The sequence below is a fragment of the Ochotona curzoniae genome, unplaced genomic scaffold, assembly GCF_017591425.1.
Source record: "Ochotona curzoniae isolate NIBS_2020 unplaced genomic scaffold, NIBS_Ocur_1.0 contig_4064, whole genome shotgun sequence".
In the NCBI taxonomy this organism is placed as follows: Eukaryota; Metazoa; Chordata; class Mammalia; order Lagomorpha; family Ochotonidae; genus Ochotona; species Ochotona curzoniae.
The window spans coordinates 9,327,258-9,344,463 of NW_024466107.1; the positions used below are offsets into that span (position 1 = coordinate 9,327,258).

General features: G+C 48.4%; 1 protein-coding gene across 2 annotated transcripts in view; it reads right to left on the reverse strand.

Moving 5' to 3' along the window:
- Positions 1-16,749, reverse strand: part of LOC121159014 (androgen dependent TFPI regulating protein) — a 66,412-nt gene extending 49,663 nt beyond the window's left edge. For both annotated transcript variants that reach the window (XM_040984001.1, XM_040984000.1), the window contains exons 1-3: positions 16,321-16,749; positions 4,152-4,286; positions 1,886-1,987 (exon numbers count right to left, since the gene is read on the reverse strand). In XM_040984001.1, coding sequence (XP_040839935.1) covers positions 1,886-1,987; positions 4,152-4,286; positions 16,321-16,473 — 390 coding nt within the window. In that variant the 5' untranslated portion in view covers positions 16,474-16,749. The remainder of the gene's footprint in view (positions 1-1,885; positions 1,988-4,151; positions 4,287-16,320) is intronic.
- Between the last annotated feature and the right edge of the window lie 457 nt (positions 16,750-17,206).

Consider the following 17,206-nt stretch of genomic DNA (forward strand, 5'->3'; position numbering starts at 1 on the left):
AACTAAATAAGATATGAACTAAATGGTCACATATCTGAAGGAATTGCTTTATACAAAATAAAGCATCATGAAAAGAAGCCAGAATATTCCGTAGGCTGGTGTATTCAGATCAACAATAATACAAAATCAGGAAAGACCTTTTTGACAAGAAGGTGGTGGGAAGGAATGGGACTTATTTAGTGTACAGCTTAAGTCCAGAACTCCAAATTAAGTAGGTCAGTAGTCTAGCTCAGTGAACATAGTATTAAAACTGAAATGAAATTTATCTTCTGAGAGGCAGGACACAATGTGAGGGCAGTGTTCGTGCACTGAGCTGCTTTTCCAAGTTGGCCAGCATGTGAGTTTTTTAAGCAATAAAAGCTTGTTTTTATGTATTTGGAAATCAGAGTTACAGAAAGGTAGGAGAAGAGAAATCTTCTCATGAGCCAGTTCACTCCTTGGATACAGTATCCAGGGCACAGCCGGTCTCTCACATGGGGTGCAGCGACTTCAACACTTGGGCCATTTGCTGCTGCTTTTCTCCAAAAAGTTAGATCAGAGGTAGAACCTCTGGGACATGAAAACCACCCCTATGTAATTCTGACACCGTTGCCTGCAATGTGAAATTCAGCCTGTGGATTTTGAGACAACAAATGGAATAGGACATAGGAACCACTTTGTGGAAAAATTTGAGAAGCCTTAATATGCTTAAATTATTTACTTAATTTATTCTTTTTATTTGAAATGGAGAGAGAGACACACACACACAGAGAGACAGAGAGAGAGAGCTTGCACATATTGGTTTACTCCCCATATGCCCACAATGTCTGGGACTGGAGTGGGACCGAAGCAGAGAGCTAGGAATTCAATTCAGGTCTCCTATGTATCAGAAACCCAACTATGTGAGCCAATCCTGCTACCTGTGAGTGAGCATTAGCAGGAAGCTGGGGTCAAGAGTCAGGAATCTGGAAAGCAAATGTCTTAACTGGCATCTTCACTAGTAGGTAAAGCACCTGTCCCTCCCCTGGTTGTTAGCATCACTTGCTTCATAGAATCTAGGATGTGCTTTTCAACTCATACTGTAGAAATTGATTCGTAAGTATTTCGAAGCTGAACTGGGACTTTGGACTACTACTTTGTGCACGGAGTCCTGGGTCCCCTGGCTCCAGCTGGGCTCGGCTGGGCCACTGTGACTTATTTTCAGTCTTCAGTGGTTGCTGTAAGGCAGAATCTATACCCAGAACTGGCTCTGTTTACCATGCAATGCCTCAACAACACATGCGTGAATGGAAAACCAAATGGGAATGCACAAGGGATTCTCAATATCTTGTGGAAAACACAGATTATGCAAAACTCTAATGCATGGGTCTTTAAAAATTTTGGCATCCCCCCCAAAATTGAACTTCTTGGAGCAACTCTCATATGCCTAGAAACATGTAAATATTTAAAAATGGAGTAATTGTTTCATTTGAGATGCCTGGTCCTAGTGAAGTGTGAGACATTCTTTGGATATTGGGATAAAATCTTTTTTTAGAATTGCTTTATTCCGTTTCCAGATCGGAATTTTACCACATGCAACTGGCAGAAGCCATTGCATTTTCAGGAATGTAACTTCCAAAAAGTGACCACGGTCCTTGCTGTATGGCTTCTTAAGGACTATCTGAGTGATGTAGCAGGGTTCTGCTGGGACCTCTCCTTTGGTCCCGGGAGACACTACAGCTGCAGTACTGGGTCTTGTCTGTTCTGTGACCTTATGCTCTTTGAATAGCAGTGATGGGGTGAAGAAGGAAGAGTGGGTTGGTTGGATGCTGGGCATGGAGGATGAGTTGTGAAACATAAACACATCCCTCTTGATTTTTCAGGGGCCATTGACTTTCTACATTCGTTTAACTTTCTGCTCACTCACCATTGCATGATTCAGCCACGCAGGGAAGATGCCTTCAATGGCCTTGGGGTAAATGAGTTCTCGATTATAGAGAAAGATGCTCCAAAATGCCAAAAATATAAACTGGAAAAGAGAATACAAACATAGCCTCATTAGGTGTCTGCTTAATTAGAGTCTTCTAAGGTACCCAAGGATAGTGTGAAATAAAATTGCAAACCCATTTTATTTATTTATTTATTTTTAATTTTTATTTATCAATTACTGTTTTTTTTTGATGATCTTTACTGATCAGGGTTCAAAGAGCCAAGATCTATAGGAAAGTGAGTAATATAGTTTCCACATTCTCTGTTTTCCTCCCTGTATCTTTGGGAAGGGGAGAGACAAAGGGAGAAGCCACACCTTACCCTCCCAACCTTCCCAGGGTCCCCGATGTGGGGCACGCTCCGAGGGCACTGCTCAAGTGCTTTTGATAATTCACCTGTACCGAATTGCTGCCAAGCTCGCCATTCCAAGCATGATGATGGAATCTCTTCAGAATCCACTGGCTACCATGGTCCACCTTTAGTGTTTCCACTTGCCCAGATGTAAACCCATTTTGAAGAGCTCACTTTACATTAGAGGGACAGAACATGAGAGGGGGACAATGAACCTTATAGAACTGCTGTCTCTACCCTCTCTGGGGATTCCTCAATAAAGGTTAACTGTTTGCTATCATAGCAAGCCAAGAAGGTAAGGATGGGCAGACATGACGATCGGCAGTCATTGAATTTACCCAATGCTTCCTCTCTCCTGCCAACTTTCATTAAAATTACTAGAATAGAAGCACATGAAGTGCCTTGAGTCTGATGAATTCCTCACTCATGCTGCAAGTAGGTGTGGCAAGGACAGCAGGTGGCTAGGAGAGCAGAGAAGCTGCTGCTAGCTCCAGGGTCATTCACAAGCTAAACTGGGAGTTGGAGCTCTCCAACGCTTAGAACGTTGAATTGAGCTCCAATCCCTGCTCTCCTGGGCTGTCTAGAGGATGCAGCTGTGTTACAACTTCAGCACAAAGACTGGGAGGTGGTTATTAATCTCCTGCCCTTCTCTCCTTTGAAATTCTCCTATGTTCAATTTCAGAGCCTTAGAAAAATGAAGACTCCACCATACAAACAAACAAACAAACAAACAAACAAAAAGCCCCTACATGCCCTTCGGAAGATGTTATGGGGTGGAAGTGAAAGTATTGTGCAAAAGAATCCTAGAGTGTGCAGAAGTTTGTTCTGCTGTTTGAGAATCGTTAATGTCTGCAAAGATCTATTGGGCATTTGTTTTGCAAGTTTTGGTACTGCAGGAAGCAGGTCAAGGACTGGTAGGAAAAGATAGTTGCTTTAATTGTAAGCCTGACTGATCAGCCAGCTTGCTCTCAGTTTCTCTCCATCCCATCCGAATAATGCCGGGCAAGGTGAAAAGCATCAGCAAAGAAGCTAGGACCCGTCTTGCTTCTTCCTAGTGTCCCTTCACTCCACACAAGGATGAGGCACCTTCTGTATACCCAACACTGTATTTTGGTCCCCTTGGTTGTCATTCCCATGTGTCAACCTTGAAGATCTCACATCTTTTTAAAATATATATTTTTTTAATTTGCTGGGTTTCCACTTGTAGAAATAGTATGTGGCTACTGCAGCAAATGAAACAAGATGATCAAAGGGAAATGGGCCATTTGCCTCCCCTGGGTTCTCCATTTCTGTCACAGTAATGGAACCAGCGATGTCCCAGTTGTCAAGTTGTCCTTTGGTATCCACAAGGATTGGTTCCAGGATCCTTTATGGACACCAAAACACACAGAGATGCTCAAGTCTTTATACAGCATGGCGTTTAACATGCTCCTGTCTTCTACACTTCAACTCATCTCTGGATTGTGTATGATACATAATAAAATGTCACTGGTTGTTAAACTATATTTTTACTATTTAATTTTTCTCTTGAATACATTTGACCTATGGTTGGTTAAACCTACACATATGGTCCCTATTTTCATTCAGAAAGATTCTTCACACTTCCAATTAGACAGCAACGAAAACCTTCTACTGAGGTACCAAAGTTCATGGCAAAGCTGACCGGTAATGTACCTTATGCTCTATTTCCTGAAGACAGTGGACAATGTGATGCAATCGTCAAGCAACATTCATGCAAATGCAGTTGCTCTGAGTCACAATGATGGGCTGCCAAACGGCCTTGCTTCCCCGGGGAGAAGTGCTCATCTGGATGCCCACATCTATTATATTGGATACACATCTTGATAACTCACCGCGGATGCAGGAAAAGCCAGAGTGGTGAAGAGCAGGTCTCTGAAGGCAGTTACAAGCTTAATGGTCTTTCTCCCCGTGATTCTTTTCAGCACATCATCCAGGCAGGCGACCCCGAAGAAAATGGTCTGCAAGAGCTAAATTCATTACAACAAATGAGGGCACTTTCATTTGCCTTAATTAATACATTCTTCACTGATGTAAACCTTCATTCCTCTGGGAGCAATGTTGATTGGAAAAGGAGGGGGCTGTGGGGTTGTTTTGGTTAAAAGCCAATTCAAGGGCTGGGCTTCCAGCTCATTGGGCCCTGACCTTGCTGGCTAAAACTGATTGAGGGAATTTGTTTCAGGGATAATAATGTGTACAGTATTTAGTGTAATGGGCTTGAGCTAAAATGGAAACAAAATAAAGTCAGCTTAAATGGAACCTGTAATGAGGTAGATACCTGGCTGAACAGAGGTGGGAGAAACGAAACACACACACACACACAACCAGAAACCAAAACATGAACCTAACCAACACAAGGGAAACGGCCAGGCATAGCAGTGGAAACCAGGCATCCCCCTAGGAAGAAAAATGAAAAGACAAAACCACTCAGCACTGAAATCTCACTACGGAAGGTAGATCAAGGTCAAGGGCACCGAGGTGCAGCTCTGTGCTCCCCCGAGGAAATGTGCAATAAAGGTGTCCTACTTCTGTTGGGGGAGGAGCCGCTTCTTAAAGGGGATGCCTCAAGGCCTTCTGGAGCAAATCTGACAGAAACACTTGAGGATAGAGTCAGCAGGGATGCTGGGGAGCTTCCAGGTATAGGCAGCCCTGGAGACCAGGCCAAAGAGAAACAGTTTTATTCAAGGATGTACAGGTGGCGTATCCTAGAAGTGTTATGGGCCGTAGGTATAACAGATCCTGGTTCTTCTTTTTTTGGGAGGGTGGGGGTTGAAATATGTGATGGAATTCAAATATAAGCATGAAATCCACTTAGGTCTCTTATACACTTTACGCATACAGCCTGAAGGCAGCTGTGTTTCAACAATGACCCCTCTCTCACACTGGGTCAGGTGCAGAATCACTTGCTGTGACATCCTTAACGGGGCTGTAGTAAAAAGGGTTCCAGTGCTGGAATGAATCAGAGTTTGCATTTCTGGGTTAGGGATGCTCAAGTTGCAATAAGACATCAAAGGCAAACTTGGCCCGTTCTTTTGATCTTGCACAATTTGAAGGCTTCTCATTGAAGGCCTGGGTGGGTGACAAGCAAACAGGGCTCAGATTGGTACTGAGTTATACTTATATCAGGAGCCATCTTAATCTGCGGCTACTCTAAACAGGTACTACAAGGGCAGTCGGGGAGGAGTCTAGAATGTGCTGGAACAGGGATTGCAGAGCTGGGCTCATGCCACTGCCTGGGCTGTGGGGTAGACCAGAGAAGGCACAGCTGTTGATCCAGGCAGTGCCCCATCCTCCTGGTTACTTGAACCACAAGCATTGCATCATGGGAGTCAGACCCTGGTCCAACTCCAGACTCTGGAACCAGGATCTCTGGAAAGGGAATCCATTAGGTTGTTTTTCTACAAAAACCAAATCTGTAAATAATTGTTACATAGGACAGAGAACCCCTATGAAGAAACTGAGGCATACAGCTGCTTGCCTAACATTTCATTAACCGATCAATGCCAATTTGAAACCCAGGGTTTGGTCCTTGAACCGCATTTAAAACACACACACACACACACACACACACACACACACACACACACACCTCTGTCCATCTATCTGTTTTGGAGAAACAGTTCTGATAAAACTCTGTAGGAGATGTGAAGAAAGAAAATTAAGGGCAGGCACTTGGCCGCACAGTAGAACATCTGTGTTGGCCCAGTGTCTGGCACGGATGCCCAGCTCTGGCGACTGAATCTGCTTGCTGCTAACACAGACCCAGGAAGGCAGCTCGTGATGGCTCACATGGCTGGGTCCTTACAATCCATGGGGGACATCGAGATTGTTTTCCCTAGTTCCTTATTTCAGGCCCAGTTCATCCCTCTGCTGTGGTGGGCCCTTTGACGGGGGAGAATCAATGAATGAAAGAGCGCTCTGCATTCTCACCTTTCACCCCACAATGGTTTTCTAGTTTTTAGATAGCTAGCTACAAGTTTTTAAAGAGAATAAAGACAGCCATTACCTCCAAGTGGAACATCGAGAACAAATTCAAGACAAAAACAAAATCATCAATGTCTGATTCCACTCTCAGAGATTGTAAATGGATCTGGAAGCACGCCCCAGGCTTTTCAATTTTCAATCAATTCCTGCCTGAGGATTCTACCTCGCACGCAGCACGTGAGGTTGGGCATCCCCTGTTTAATTGGTCTTGTATGAACTTCAGACCTGGCAGTTTCAAGACAGGGCATGTGGAGGTGGCTGAGCCCTGGTGAGGGGAAGGATGCTGGACTGAGAGCAGCACAGGCAGGAGGGTGTGGTGCAAAGCAAGCACTGGGAAAAGGCTAGTAGGCAAGTCACGGGAGGCCAAGGGGTAGAGAAAGAGGCAGTAATGGCTGACCAAGTGACAGGAAACCAGAGCTGGGCAAGAAATCCAGTCCCGGAAGGAAGTGGTGTCACATGGGTGGAGAGGGGCTTCAGGGAGAGGCTGGGCCAAGAGCAAGTGGTCCCCACCTCCCTACCATCCAGCACTCTGATCACTACGAATGCATCCTCTGCTTCCCCCAACCAGGCCTGCATAGCATGGACACGCAGCTGCATAGGATGTCAGAAAAAGTTGTGTACCTCAACACTGTTCCCTGCTCCCCTTTCTCTTCCACCCACGTTTCACTAGCAGCTCAGGCCACGGCAGGTCCCTGTTTTAGTCAAGTTGAGCAGGCACTGGGCCTGGACTCTGGGCTCCATGCTGTCCAGGCAGCGATGCTTCATGTTCTGAGCATGCGCCAGGGCTTCCCTCCTGGGAGCAAGGCAGTTCCACCCATGTGCGAAGTCCGAGTGCCTGGTTTTCTAACTTAGGGCAGAGCTCGCCCGAGTCACGGTGAGTCAAGCGCAGCCGTTCACAGTCCCAGAATATGGAAATCAGATGAAGGGAAAGAAGCATTACTCCGATCCTCTGGGGCTCCTCCATCAGACGAAACACGCTCCCCACCGCAAACGCGTCAATCACCTCCCCCACCCCCTCCCCCTCTGTCAGCTCCCACGCTGCTTCCCTGTGCCATCCAAGATGCCACCTGTGGGTGCCAGGCAGCTTTGTCGCTGCTGCAGGTAGTCAACACTGACATGTCGTCGGCTGTATCAGTGCGGATCCTGTGGGGAAATCCACGGGATGCTCCAGGGGCAGGTGCTAGAGCCAGGAGGATTTGGGCAGAAGGGAGCCCCTAGGGCTGGGCTGCAATGAGGCTAAGGTGCCTGAGCAGCACAGGCAACTCGCACACAATCTACCTATTCTCAAGCTCGATGCGTGTGAAGTTGATGGAAGAACAAGGCAGAACCACCAACTGTTAGGAGCTGTGTAACGTCGCATCCCTCCACTCGTGACAAATTCACACCTGCACGCCCTGCTTCCTAGTGCCTTCAGAGCGTGATTGTATTTGCCTTTTTAGGTTGACTTATTTATTCTGAAAGGCAGAGCTACAGAGAGAAAGAGAGAGAGAGAGAGAGATTTCTATCCATTGCTTCACTCCCCAGTGTGAATCAATGGGCAAGACAGAGCTAGGCTGAAGCCAAGAGCCAGGAGCCACATGTGGGTCTCCCATGTGGGTGCTAAGAGCCAAGGCACTTGGGCCGTGCTCTGCTGCTTTCTCTGGTGCAGTGCAGGGAGCTGGCTAGGATGTGCAGCAGCCAGAACACCCACAGGCACCCAGACAGAGCTGCCCAGTAGCACCTTTATCCTAAATACCACACCCCCTGAAGACAGGGTGTTTAAAGAGGAAATTATGGCAATGGGATCATTGAGATGGGCTCAAATCCAATAGGACTGAAGTCCTTACAGGAACAGGTGAGGACACACAATGCAAGCACCAGGGAAAAGACAAGTTTCTGTAAGTGAAAGAGAGAGGCCCCAGAGGAAATCACCCCTATTGGTATCTTGGCCACAGCCCTCCAGGTAGCACAGCTGGAAGAGAATTAAGTCCTGTGGCGGAAGTCACCTGGTCTACCAGGCCCGATCATGGCGTCCTGGTAAACCACACAGTAGCAAAATGGCCTTTCCCTGATAATGTCACAACACAAACACTGTCACGCGCAAGTCTCCACTACTCCGAGCACCCTGGAAAGCCGACTCCGCGGCTCCTTACTGCCTGGCCTGTTTCACAGCTGCTGCCTTCCTCTGGTCTCTTCTGCTGGTTCTTGCCCGGTTCTGTGTCACTTGATCGTCTGCGTCTTTCCCTGGACACAGTTCTAAATCCGTTCGCTGTCTTTCCGTTGCTAGCTAACCAATTACCACCTGCGCCAGAGCTAATTTTTCATGTTTGTAACTAATGCAATTTAAGGAATTGTGCAGTTTTTACATCCCTGTGGCCTCAAAATAAAGATATTCACGAGAGAGAGAGAGAGAGAGACAGAGAAAACCTGACATGAAGATTTTTAGCCTTTCTAAGTCATTAACTTTATTTCCTTGTCTTTAAGCCAGAATCCTCTTCAACTAGCCCCAGGAAATGAGAATTTTTTCCATTTAAGAAAAATAATTCGAAAGAGGGAGATTCTACACACTTCCGGAGCAAGACGGAACAGCTCACTGAATGAATCAGCTCCCCTAGTGCCCAGCCCAGGAGCCTGGGCCTGATTCAGCCAGGAGGGGGCTTTCTTATTCCTCTCTTCCCAACGGAAACAGTGCCTGCATGGAGAAGATGATTCCTGAGTTAAAGACCCGGTGAGGCCAGGCATGGTGAATGTGGTATATCGCACGGCCGTATCTGGAGCAGGTGGAAGCGAGCCTTTGCCAAGCCTATCCCATGCCAAGCCTATCCCACAGGGTAGGGGAGGGTTCATCAAATGTACCTGGAAAACGTGTATTACCAGACAACAACAACAACAGCAACAACTATGCTTGGATTCCAAAAAATATCTGCATGCATGTAACTATCCCAGGTCCACTTTGCCATGAACTTTCTGAGTTAGACGTAGTCATCGCATTTAGCATCATTTGCATTTAGCTTAGTGAGAGAGACTAAGAGAGGGAGTTAAGGAGCACATGAGGGAAAATAATTTGAAGAACAAGATTTGCAATAACGAGGGAAAAAATGAAATCAAGAATATTGAGAGAGAGATTCAGGAGGAAGAAATAGAACAGTGTGAGGCCAGGAGTGTGTGTTTCGATGGGAAGCTACGACATTCGTGTCAGGGCTGGCAGTGTGACACAGTGGCTTAAGCTGTCGCCCGCGATGCCAGCCATTGCATAGGAGCACCAGCGTGAGTCCCAGCTGCTCCGTTAACGTGCCTGGGAGAGCGGCAAAGGAAGGCCCGAATGCTTGGGCCACTGCGTCCATGGAGGAGACGGACGAAGCTCCTGCCTCCTGGTTGCAGCCTGACCTACCCCCAGCTATTGCAGCTGTTTGGGGCATGAGCCAGCATATGGAAGATATTTCCCTGCCTCTTGCAATTACTCTATTTATATATCCATGTTCCAGTCACATCGTGATGCAGTAGGCTAAGCCATGGCTTGGAACGCTGGCATCTCGTATTGGAATGCCAGTTTGAGCTCTAGCCTCTCTGTTTTCAGTCCAAATCGCTGCTGAGGTGCCTGGGAAGGCAGCAGATGGTGGCCTGAATACACACACCCCTGTCACAGAATGGAGTGTCTAACTTCTGGCCTCTGCCTGGATCAGACCTTTGCTTTTGCAGGCTTGGAGTGGGGGGGGGGGGGGGGATTAAACAGCTGCCAGAAACTCTGTGTGTTTCTCATATAACCCTCTCTGATGTTCCATCATTAAAAGTGAATTGGGGGCCCCGGCGCGGTGGCGCAAGTGGTTAAAGGTCCTCGCCTTGCACGCCCAGGATCCCATATGGGCGCCGGTTCTATCCTGGCAGCCCTGCTTCCCTTCCAGCTCCCTGCCTGTGGCCTGGGAAAGCAGTCGAGGACGGCCCAAAGCTTTGGGACCCTGCACCCATGCGTGGGAGACCCGGAAGAGGCTCCTGGCTTCGGACTGGCATAGCATCGGCCGTTGTGCTCACTTAGGGAGTGAATCATCGGACGGAAGATCTTCCTCTCTGTCTCTCCTCTCTGTATATCTGCCTTTCCAATAAAAAAAAAAAAAAAAGTGAATTGGGCCCGGCCCGGTGGCACAAGTGGTTAAGGTCCCCGCCTTGCACGCCTGGGATCCCATATGGGCGCCGGTTCTAATCCCGGCAGCCCCACTTCCCTTCCAGCTCCCTGCCTGTGGCCCGGGAAAGCAGTCGAGGATGGCCCAAAGCTTTGGGACCCTGCACCCGCGTGGGAGACCCGGAAGAGGCTCCTGGCTTTGGATCGGTATAGCATCAACCGTTGCGCTCACTTGGGGAGTGAATCATCGGATGGAAGACCTTCCTCTCTGTCTCTCCTCTCTGTATATCTGCCTTTCCAATTAAAAAAAAAGTGAATTAGTAAATAAACATATTTAAAAGTAAAATGCCCATGTATTGCATCACAGTGCCTCTCTACTCCAGCTTCTTGCAATAGCAAACTCTGAGAGGCAGTTGCAACAGCTCACATAGTTAGATTCCTGCCACCCATGTGGGACTCAGTTCCCAGCTCCCACCCCACCATGGTGGACATTTGGGAAGTGAAACAGCAGGTTTACTCTCTCGGTCGCTCGCTCTTGCTCTCTGCCTCACCCAGGTACTTCTTTCAAGGAATGAATGCTTGGCCAGTGTTGTGTAGCTGCTGGCCACTGGCTTCAGTGTAGCAATAGGAAAGCCTGTGATAGAATATCTGCCAGGTGCAGTGGGGAGCCCAGGACAGCAGCTCACACCAGCTGGAGTTAGCTTCAGGTCACTGATTCATTCAACCAACGTTCATGGAGTACGGGTTAGGCACAAGCAACCGTATTAGACATCACACAGGCCAGGACAAACCCCATGTCAACACCCACATAATATTAGATATAGGGAAAAGAGTAAGAGGGGAGTGAAGAGCATAGACGAAGAGAGAGGTAGAATGTTTACCGCGTACGCCTACTGTTTCGCATGATGACCGTCAGGTTTGGGAAACAGACTCTGACTTCCCAGAATGTGCCTGCAAGGTGCACATGAAGGAATGTTCTCCAAACTTCCATGAGAGGGCAGGAGCGGGATTGGGGGATGGGCCACTTAGGGCAACTCAGTTGCACAGCTTAGGTCAACTCAGTTGCACAGCGTCCTCTTATCCCTGGGAGAGCTGGAGCCGAACTGGTTCTGCATTTTCATCTTGGAGCAGGCCCATGGTACCCGTGAGTAACCAGTCCCTGGATGCTACAACATCCGCAGAGAGCTGACACCTTGGCCTCCCTCCCTCATCTGGAGATCCTTTTGAGGTGGGGAGCTCAGCCAGGGGCCTTCAGTGGCCAAGCTCTTTTTCCCAGTAGCTGGGACATGAATATGTTGGGAGGTTGGGAGAATTCAAGTGCCTCCCCCACAACCACCACACAGGAAGAAATTGAAGCACAGAGAAGTTGAACAGTTCACTATCACAGAGCGAATGGAAGTAGGGTTCAGCTCCATGTACTGAGCCGCCCAAACCCTGTCCTTGTCGTCACTCGCAGATGTTTTGTTTGGAGCACTGGCGGTGCCCATTGGGTCAGTTCAACTACCCTTTCCCTTCAGCCATCTTGAGAGCAAAGCAAATCACGTGTATTTCTGACTTTGTGGAGCATCAAGGAATTCGACAGATGAACACAAATATACCAACCTGGGCATTAATGGGTGTCCTTCAAGTACGGACAGGGGTGCTGTGATTCCACCTAGCTCCTCAAGCTGTCTCGCAGTTTGCATCACTGGAGCGTCTCCCAAGCTCTGGCTTCCCCTGGCCCTGCCCCACCGTCTCTGAGAAACTGTGATGATGTCACAATGTCATCACAGAGCTTGATAGAATGATGTCATAAATACCCTGAGACATGGGACGCTTGGTGAAGAGGGGCGGAGAAGTAGAAAAGGAGTGAATAGAGTGGAGGACGGATGTTAGATAGGTTGAGTTCACAACAAGAAGCCTGAAGCCTTTCACAGGTGGTCAGCCATGCCCAGTCCAGGGCTGACCATGCCCAGAATCAAGGGCCGGCCTGGCACAGCTCCGGGGTCGGCCACACCCAGCTCCAAGGGCCAGCCACGCCCAGTCCAGGGGCTGGTCACACCCAGCTCCATAAGAAGCCGGCCACGCCCAGCTCCATAGGAGGCTGGCCACATCCAGTCCAGGGGCTAGCCACGCCTAGCTTCAGAGCCGGCCATGCCCAGCTCCCGGGCTCGGCCATGCCCAGCTCCAGGGGTTGGCCACGCCCAGCTCTGGCGGTTGCCAGTTCGTTAGACTGTGATTGAACCTACCGATTTTACCAGCAGACTGTCTGCGGCCAGCCACCCTGGCAGCCTTCACTGAGGAGGCCAAGGCCCGGTAGCCAGCCTCTAGTAACTGGGGTGATGATGATGGAGGGACAGACAGGGTCCTGAGGGTGGCAGGTGACCTGGCCAGATCTCTCACCCACCAACCCTGGTGCTGCATGCAGACACTGATGTTCCTCCTGTCCGACACGGTCCCTGTTGCACCATCTCTCACAGGTGAGATTGCTCACATGAGCCTGTTCTGTCACCTTTCCCATCCATCACACTGTTTACTCTGGGCTACGGTGTGGTTACCTACTGCTCTTACTTCTATTGGATAAGAAAATGAAAGACACGAAGTGGCACCCAGCCCAGGGTCACAGAGCTAGTAAGTTCTGGAACTGAGGTCTCAACCTACAGATTGGGCTGGCCCCAGAGCTCTTTATCCTAAGGGACAGCCACAGGCTGCTCCCTCCCAGTAGGGCACTGGTGACCTCTTCCCTGTGGTCAGCTTACTGCTTACAATACAAAGACTCTCACCAACTCAGCTCCAGCCATTGCAGCCACCTGGGGAGTGAATCAGCGGATGTCTCTCCTCCTTTTTTTTTTTTTAAGATTTATTTATTTTTATTGGAAAGTCAGATATATATAGAGAAGGAGAGACAAAGAGGAGAGACACCCACTGATTTCACTCCCCAGGTGGCTGCAATGGCTGGAGCTGAGTTAGTTTAAAGCCAGGAGCCAGGGTCTCCCACGCAGGTGCAGGGTCCCAAGACTTTGGGCTGTCCTCGATTGCTTTCCCAGGCCACAAGCAGGGAGCTGGATGAGAAGCGGGGCTGCAGGGATTAAAATGGATGCCCATATGGGATCCTGGCATGTTTAAAACGAGGACTTTACCCACTGGGCTATCGTGCTGGGTCCTCCTGCCTTTCTTATTCAGCATCTGGTCCAAAGACCTGGCCATCGTAGCTCCTCCCTGTCCTCTCTCTGGGCCCCTAGGAGTAGCTTCAGGAAGGAGGGGATAAAAGGTCCCCAAAGCACAGAGATGGGCTGTATTTTCAGAAGGCGGAACCTCTAAAGGCAGGTGCTGCGGTGCAGTGAGCTAATCCAATGCTAGCTTCCCACAGGAAGGAACATCAAGTTCCAGCGGCCGCACTTCTGATCCAGCTCCCTGCTCATATGCTCGGATCCTGAATTCCTCTGAGAAACCTAGATGATAGTTTTTCTGGCTCTGGGTTTGGCCTGGCTCAGCCCTGGCCATCACAGTCAATTGAGGGATTGGACCAGCAGATGGAAAGATTTCTGTATGTCCCTTCTTCTCTCTGTTACTTTCAAACGAATAAATAAATATTGGGGGAAAAAAAAAACCCAGCAGGGTTGTGGGTGGAAGCCCTAAATTTATTTGAGGAGAAGCTAATGACTTTCCGGGTCAGCGGTTTTTGATATTAATTCCACCAAGTGGACATACAGAAAACATGTAAATGGTGTACCTAGCTACGAGGCCTCTGTGATTGGATCAGAACAGCTGTTCACTAATTCATCATTAATTAGCACTAATTAATCAGTAGGAAACTTCACCATTAGCCCATGAGACCTCAAGAGCGAGAAATCTTAAGGCCCAATTTTTTCACTTGAAATAGCACATTTAAAACCTGTCTTTCATTCTCTGACATACAGTCCACCTGACTGGAAGTGGGGGTCATTTCCTTGTGCCCCTTTCAAGATGACAGCTGACAGCACTGAGAGAAGATTGGGACAGGTGAGACCCTTTGTGCGCATTCACAGGCCTGGAGAAGGGGCGCATGAGCCAGGAATGCGTAAAGCATTGTCAGTCCAGCAGACACGTCATTCACCAAGCCCCTGGTCTGTGAGTTCCCCGGGCTCCACTGTTACGACAAACACAGCACAGAAGCAGAATCGGTTAGGGTTGTTGAGCCATGTAGGGTTGCTAAGAGTCCCCTGTTGGGGAGGGGTGCAATTAAGAGACACACGGTACAAAAATAAAAGAGCCCAGGAGCCGCTCTCACAATCAGAAAAAGGAGGGCACTTTTAGGCTGGGCAGAGGGCACAGGTGCCTGGCAGAGATCTTCAGGGAGAATGTGGACTGTGGGTGCTCTATGAAGGAAGAAAAGTGGTGGAAAAGGCCAGAAGGCCTTGCAAAGAATAACTACAGAAGTGAGAGTAGGTGGCATTAGGAGCAGTGTGACACAAACCTTAGTGCCCAAGATCCCGGCTTTGCCGGAAGAGGGGGCCGGGCACCTGGGCACTGGCTTAATGCTGCAAAGCAGGAAGCAGCAGGTTCAGAATAGTAGAAGACAAAAATGAGCAAACAGGGAAAACAGCATTTTGGGAACACTGAGTGGCGAAGGGAGGGAATGACCAGTGAGAGACATGACGAATCACCCAAGTGCAAATGAATGACATACGGGATGGGAGGGGCAGAAGGCAGGGTAAAGGACCACCAAGGAGGCACCAATTTCCAGCTTGGAGGCCAAACTGGAATGCACTCCTGGAATGATACATCCACACAGGAATCTGGATTTGATCAGATCACCAATCCTGGCTATAGACACTACACTCTCTGGTTGATCATTTATAAAGCTAACGGAGACACTGATTGGCTGGTTGGCTGGTTTGGTTTTCAACATGGTGTTACTACTCTACAAAACCATTTTCTGCTGAATTTTATTTGAACTCTACCATCCTGGCAAGCAGTGACGCTGGCCTTAGCAGCACACTGGAGCTGTGCCCGGAGCTCAGGCCCAAACTGGGAAGCCAGCAAAGGCACATGAGGAATCAGCTCTTCTGGGCTGTCTCACCTTGAACTCGCTCCCCTCTGCTCCCAAGCCTCTCCCAGAATCACGTTTTCTGAGTGCGTCTCCTGCTTGCCCAACAGACTGTCGCCACCAAGGAGGGGAGGAGCCAGTTTCTGAAGTTAGATGCTTCCCTGGCATTCAGCACTTTCATCAAAAACCTCAAACAGTAATTGTCACTCCCCCAAATGTCTCCTCTTAAGGTTCTAACTGTAAAAATGCTTTAAATAGTCCCAAGACAGTTCTTCTTAAATCTGTTCTCCTTTCACTCATTCATACTTCATTCACCACAATGGGGTCAGCAAGGTTAGGAAGACAAAAAAGAATCGAGGTATATGATTCATTTTAAAGTAGTTAAAAAAAAAATCTGTTTGCCATTCAGTTGGTTGATCTGTCCTTTCAAATGGAGGCTGAACATTTAAAAAAAAAATTGAAGTGGGAGCTGAACGTGGCAAAATGTGTTTGCTTTTCTTAGATAAATCTGTTAGTCTGTGTGTGCTGTGAAATGGCATTATTCCTCCATTGGAAATTACACTTCCTACACAACATACGCCACTCCGCCTTCTCTTTCCAGACTTCCCCAAAGTTCAAAGTCTTGCTGCGTTTGTAGCCAATGCCACGATGACATCATTAGTTTGGGCTCTGATTTGGGCTCATTTGAGAAGGCCCAAGACAAAGATTCTTTTCCAAGGACCATTGAACAATGAGTCAGCACAAAATGGCAGCTCCTGGGACTCCACTAAAAGAGAGAGCCAGAATTCCTGAGTAGCTGGAGAAGGAAGGCCAACCATGGGATTTTGCATTTTGATAGACTCGAAAGATGCTATCTGTAGAAGCCCCGACGTTACACAAAAACAGACCAGTTCCTGCTTGGGCCCTAGGGACTTACCAGATTCAAGATCGTCAAGTACTTCCACCGTCCACCATCTTGAAAGACTTTGGATCCCAACTGAGTTTTGCTTTTCAGTGAGATGTAATGATTGATGAAAATATACCAGTTGAAAAGGAGAAAGTGGTATATGCACACCCAAGTCTTCGTCATGGCCAGCTCGGTCGGGGTCGGCTCCTGGAGCGTCGTTCCTGGGGCTGAGTCACTGCTGAAGCCAGATGGCAGGCTGCAGGAGCTATAAAACCCGTCCTGCTGGAACTTTCAGTTCCAACACAGGCTGGCTTCTGCGTCTCTCCTAGGTTCCGTTCCTGATATACTCGTGAGTCAGGATTATGGCCGGGTTTTCAGCTGCCTGCATTTAGATAATGATAATCTGCAGATTTGCATATGTTTTACCGTCCACGCTTTCTGGAGGCCAGGGAGCAGGGGCCGCACTTTGCACTGTTTTGAATGGAGTCCAAGAGCTACACGCTGCATTATTTTCCTGAAGCCTGTGACAGAGGCCTGGTGAAATGGCCTCGTTTTGAAATATCCACATGGTCCTGTTTTATTTTCATTTAGACAGGATATGGGAGCTTCAATAATATCTTTTGGGACGATCAGAAACAGGTTGATAAACAGGAGGTGGAGAGGTGTGGGCGTGTTGAGGGCGTGAAGAAAGCGAAGCAGAGGGAAGCAGGGTGTTGTAATCGGTGCTCCTGAGCTTACCACGCAGGCTCTGTGTAACCTCTAACCACCTTTGATCCTCCAGGGAGCGGCAACAGGGTTACTCTCTGAGAGTTATTCTGCTTCCTTTTGATTCTGTGTCTCTGTCCTAGTGGAAATGGGCATTCCTGGGCACCAGAGGGTAAAGGGAAGGTAGAGCTGTGCGGGCACGGCTCCAACA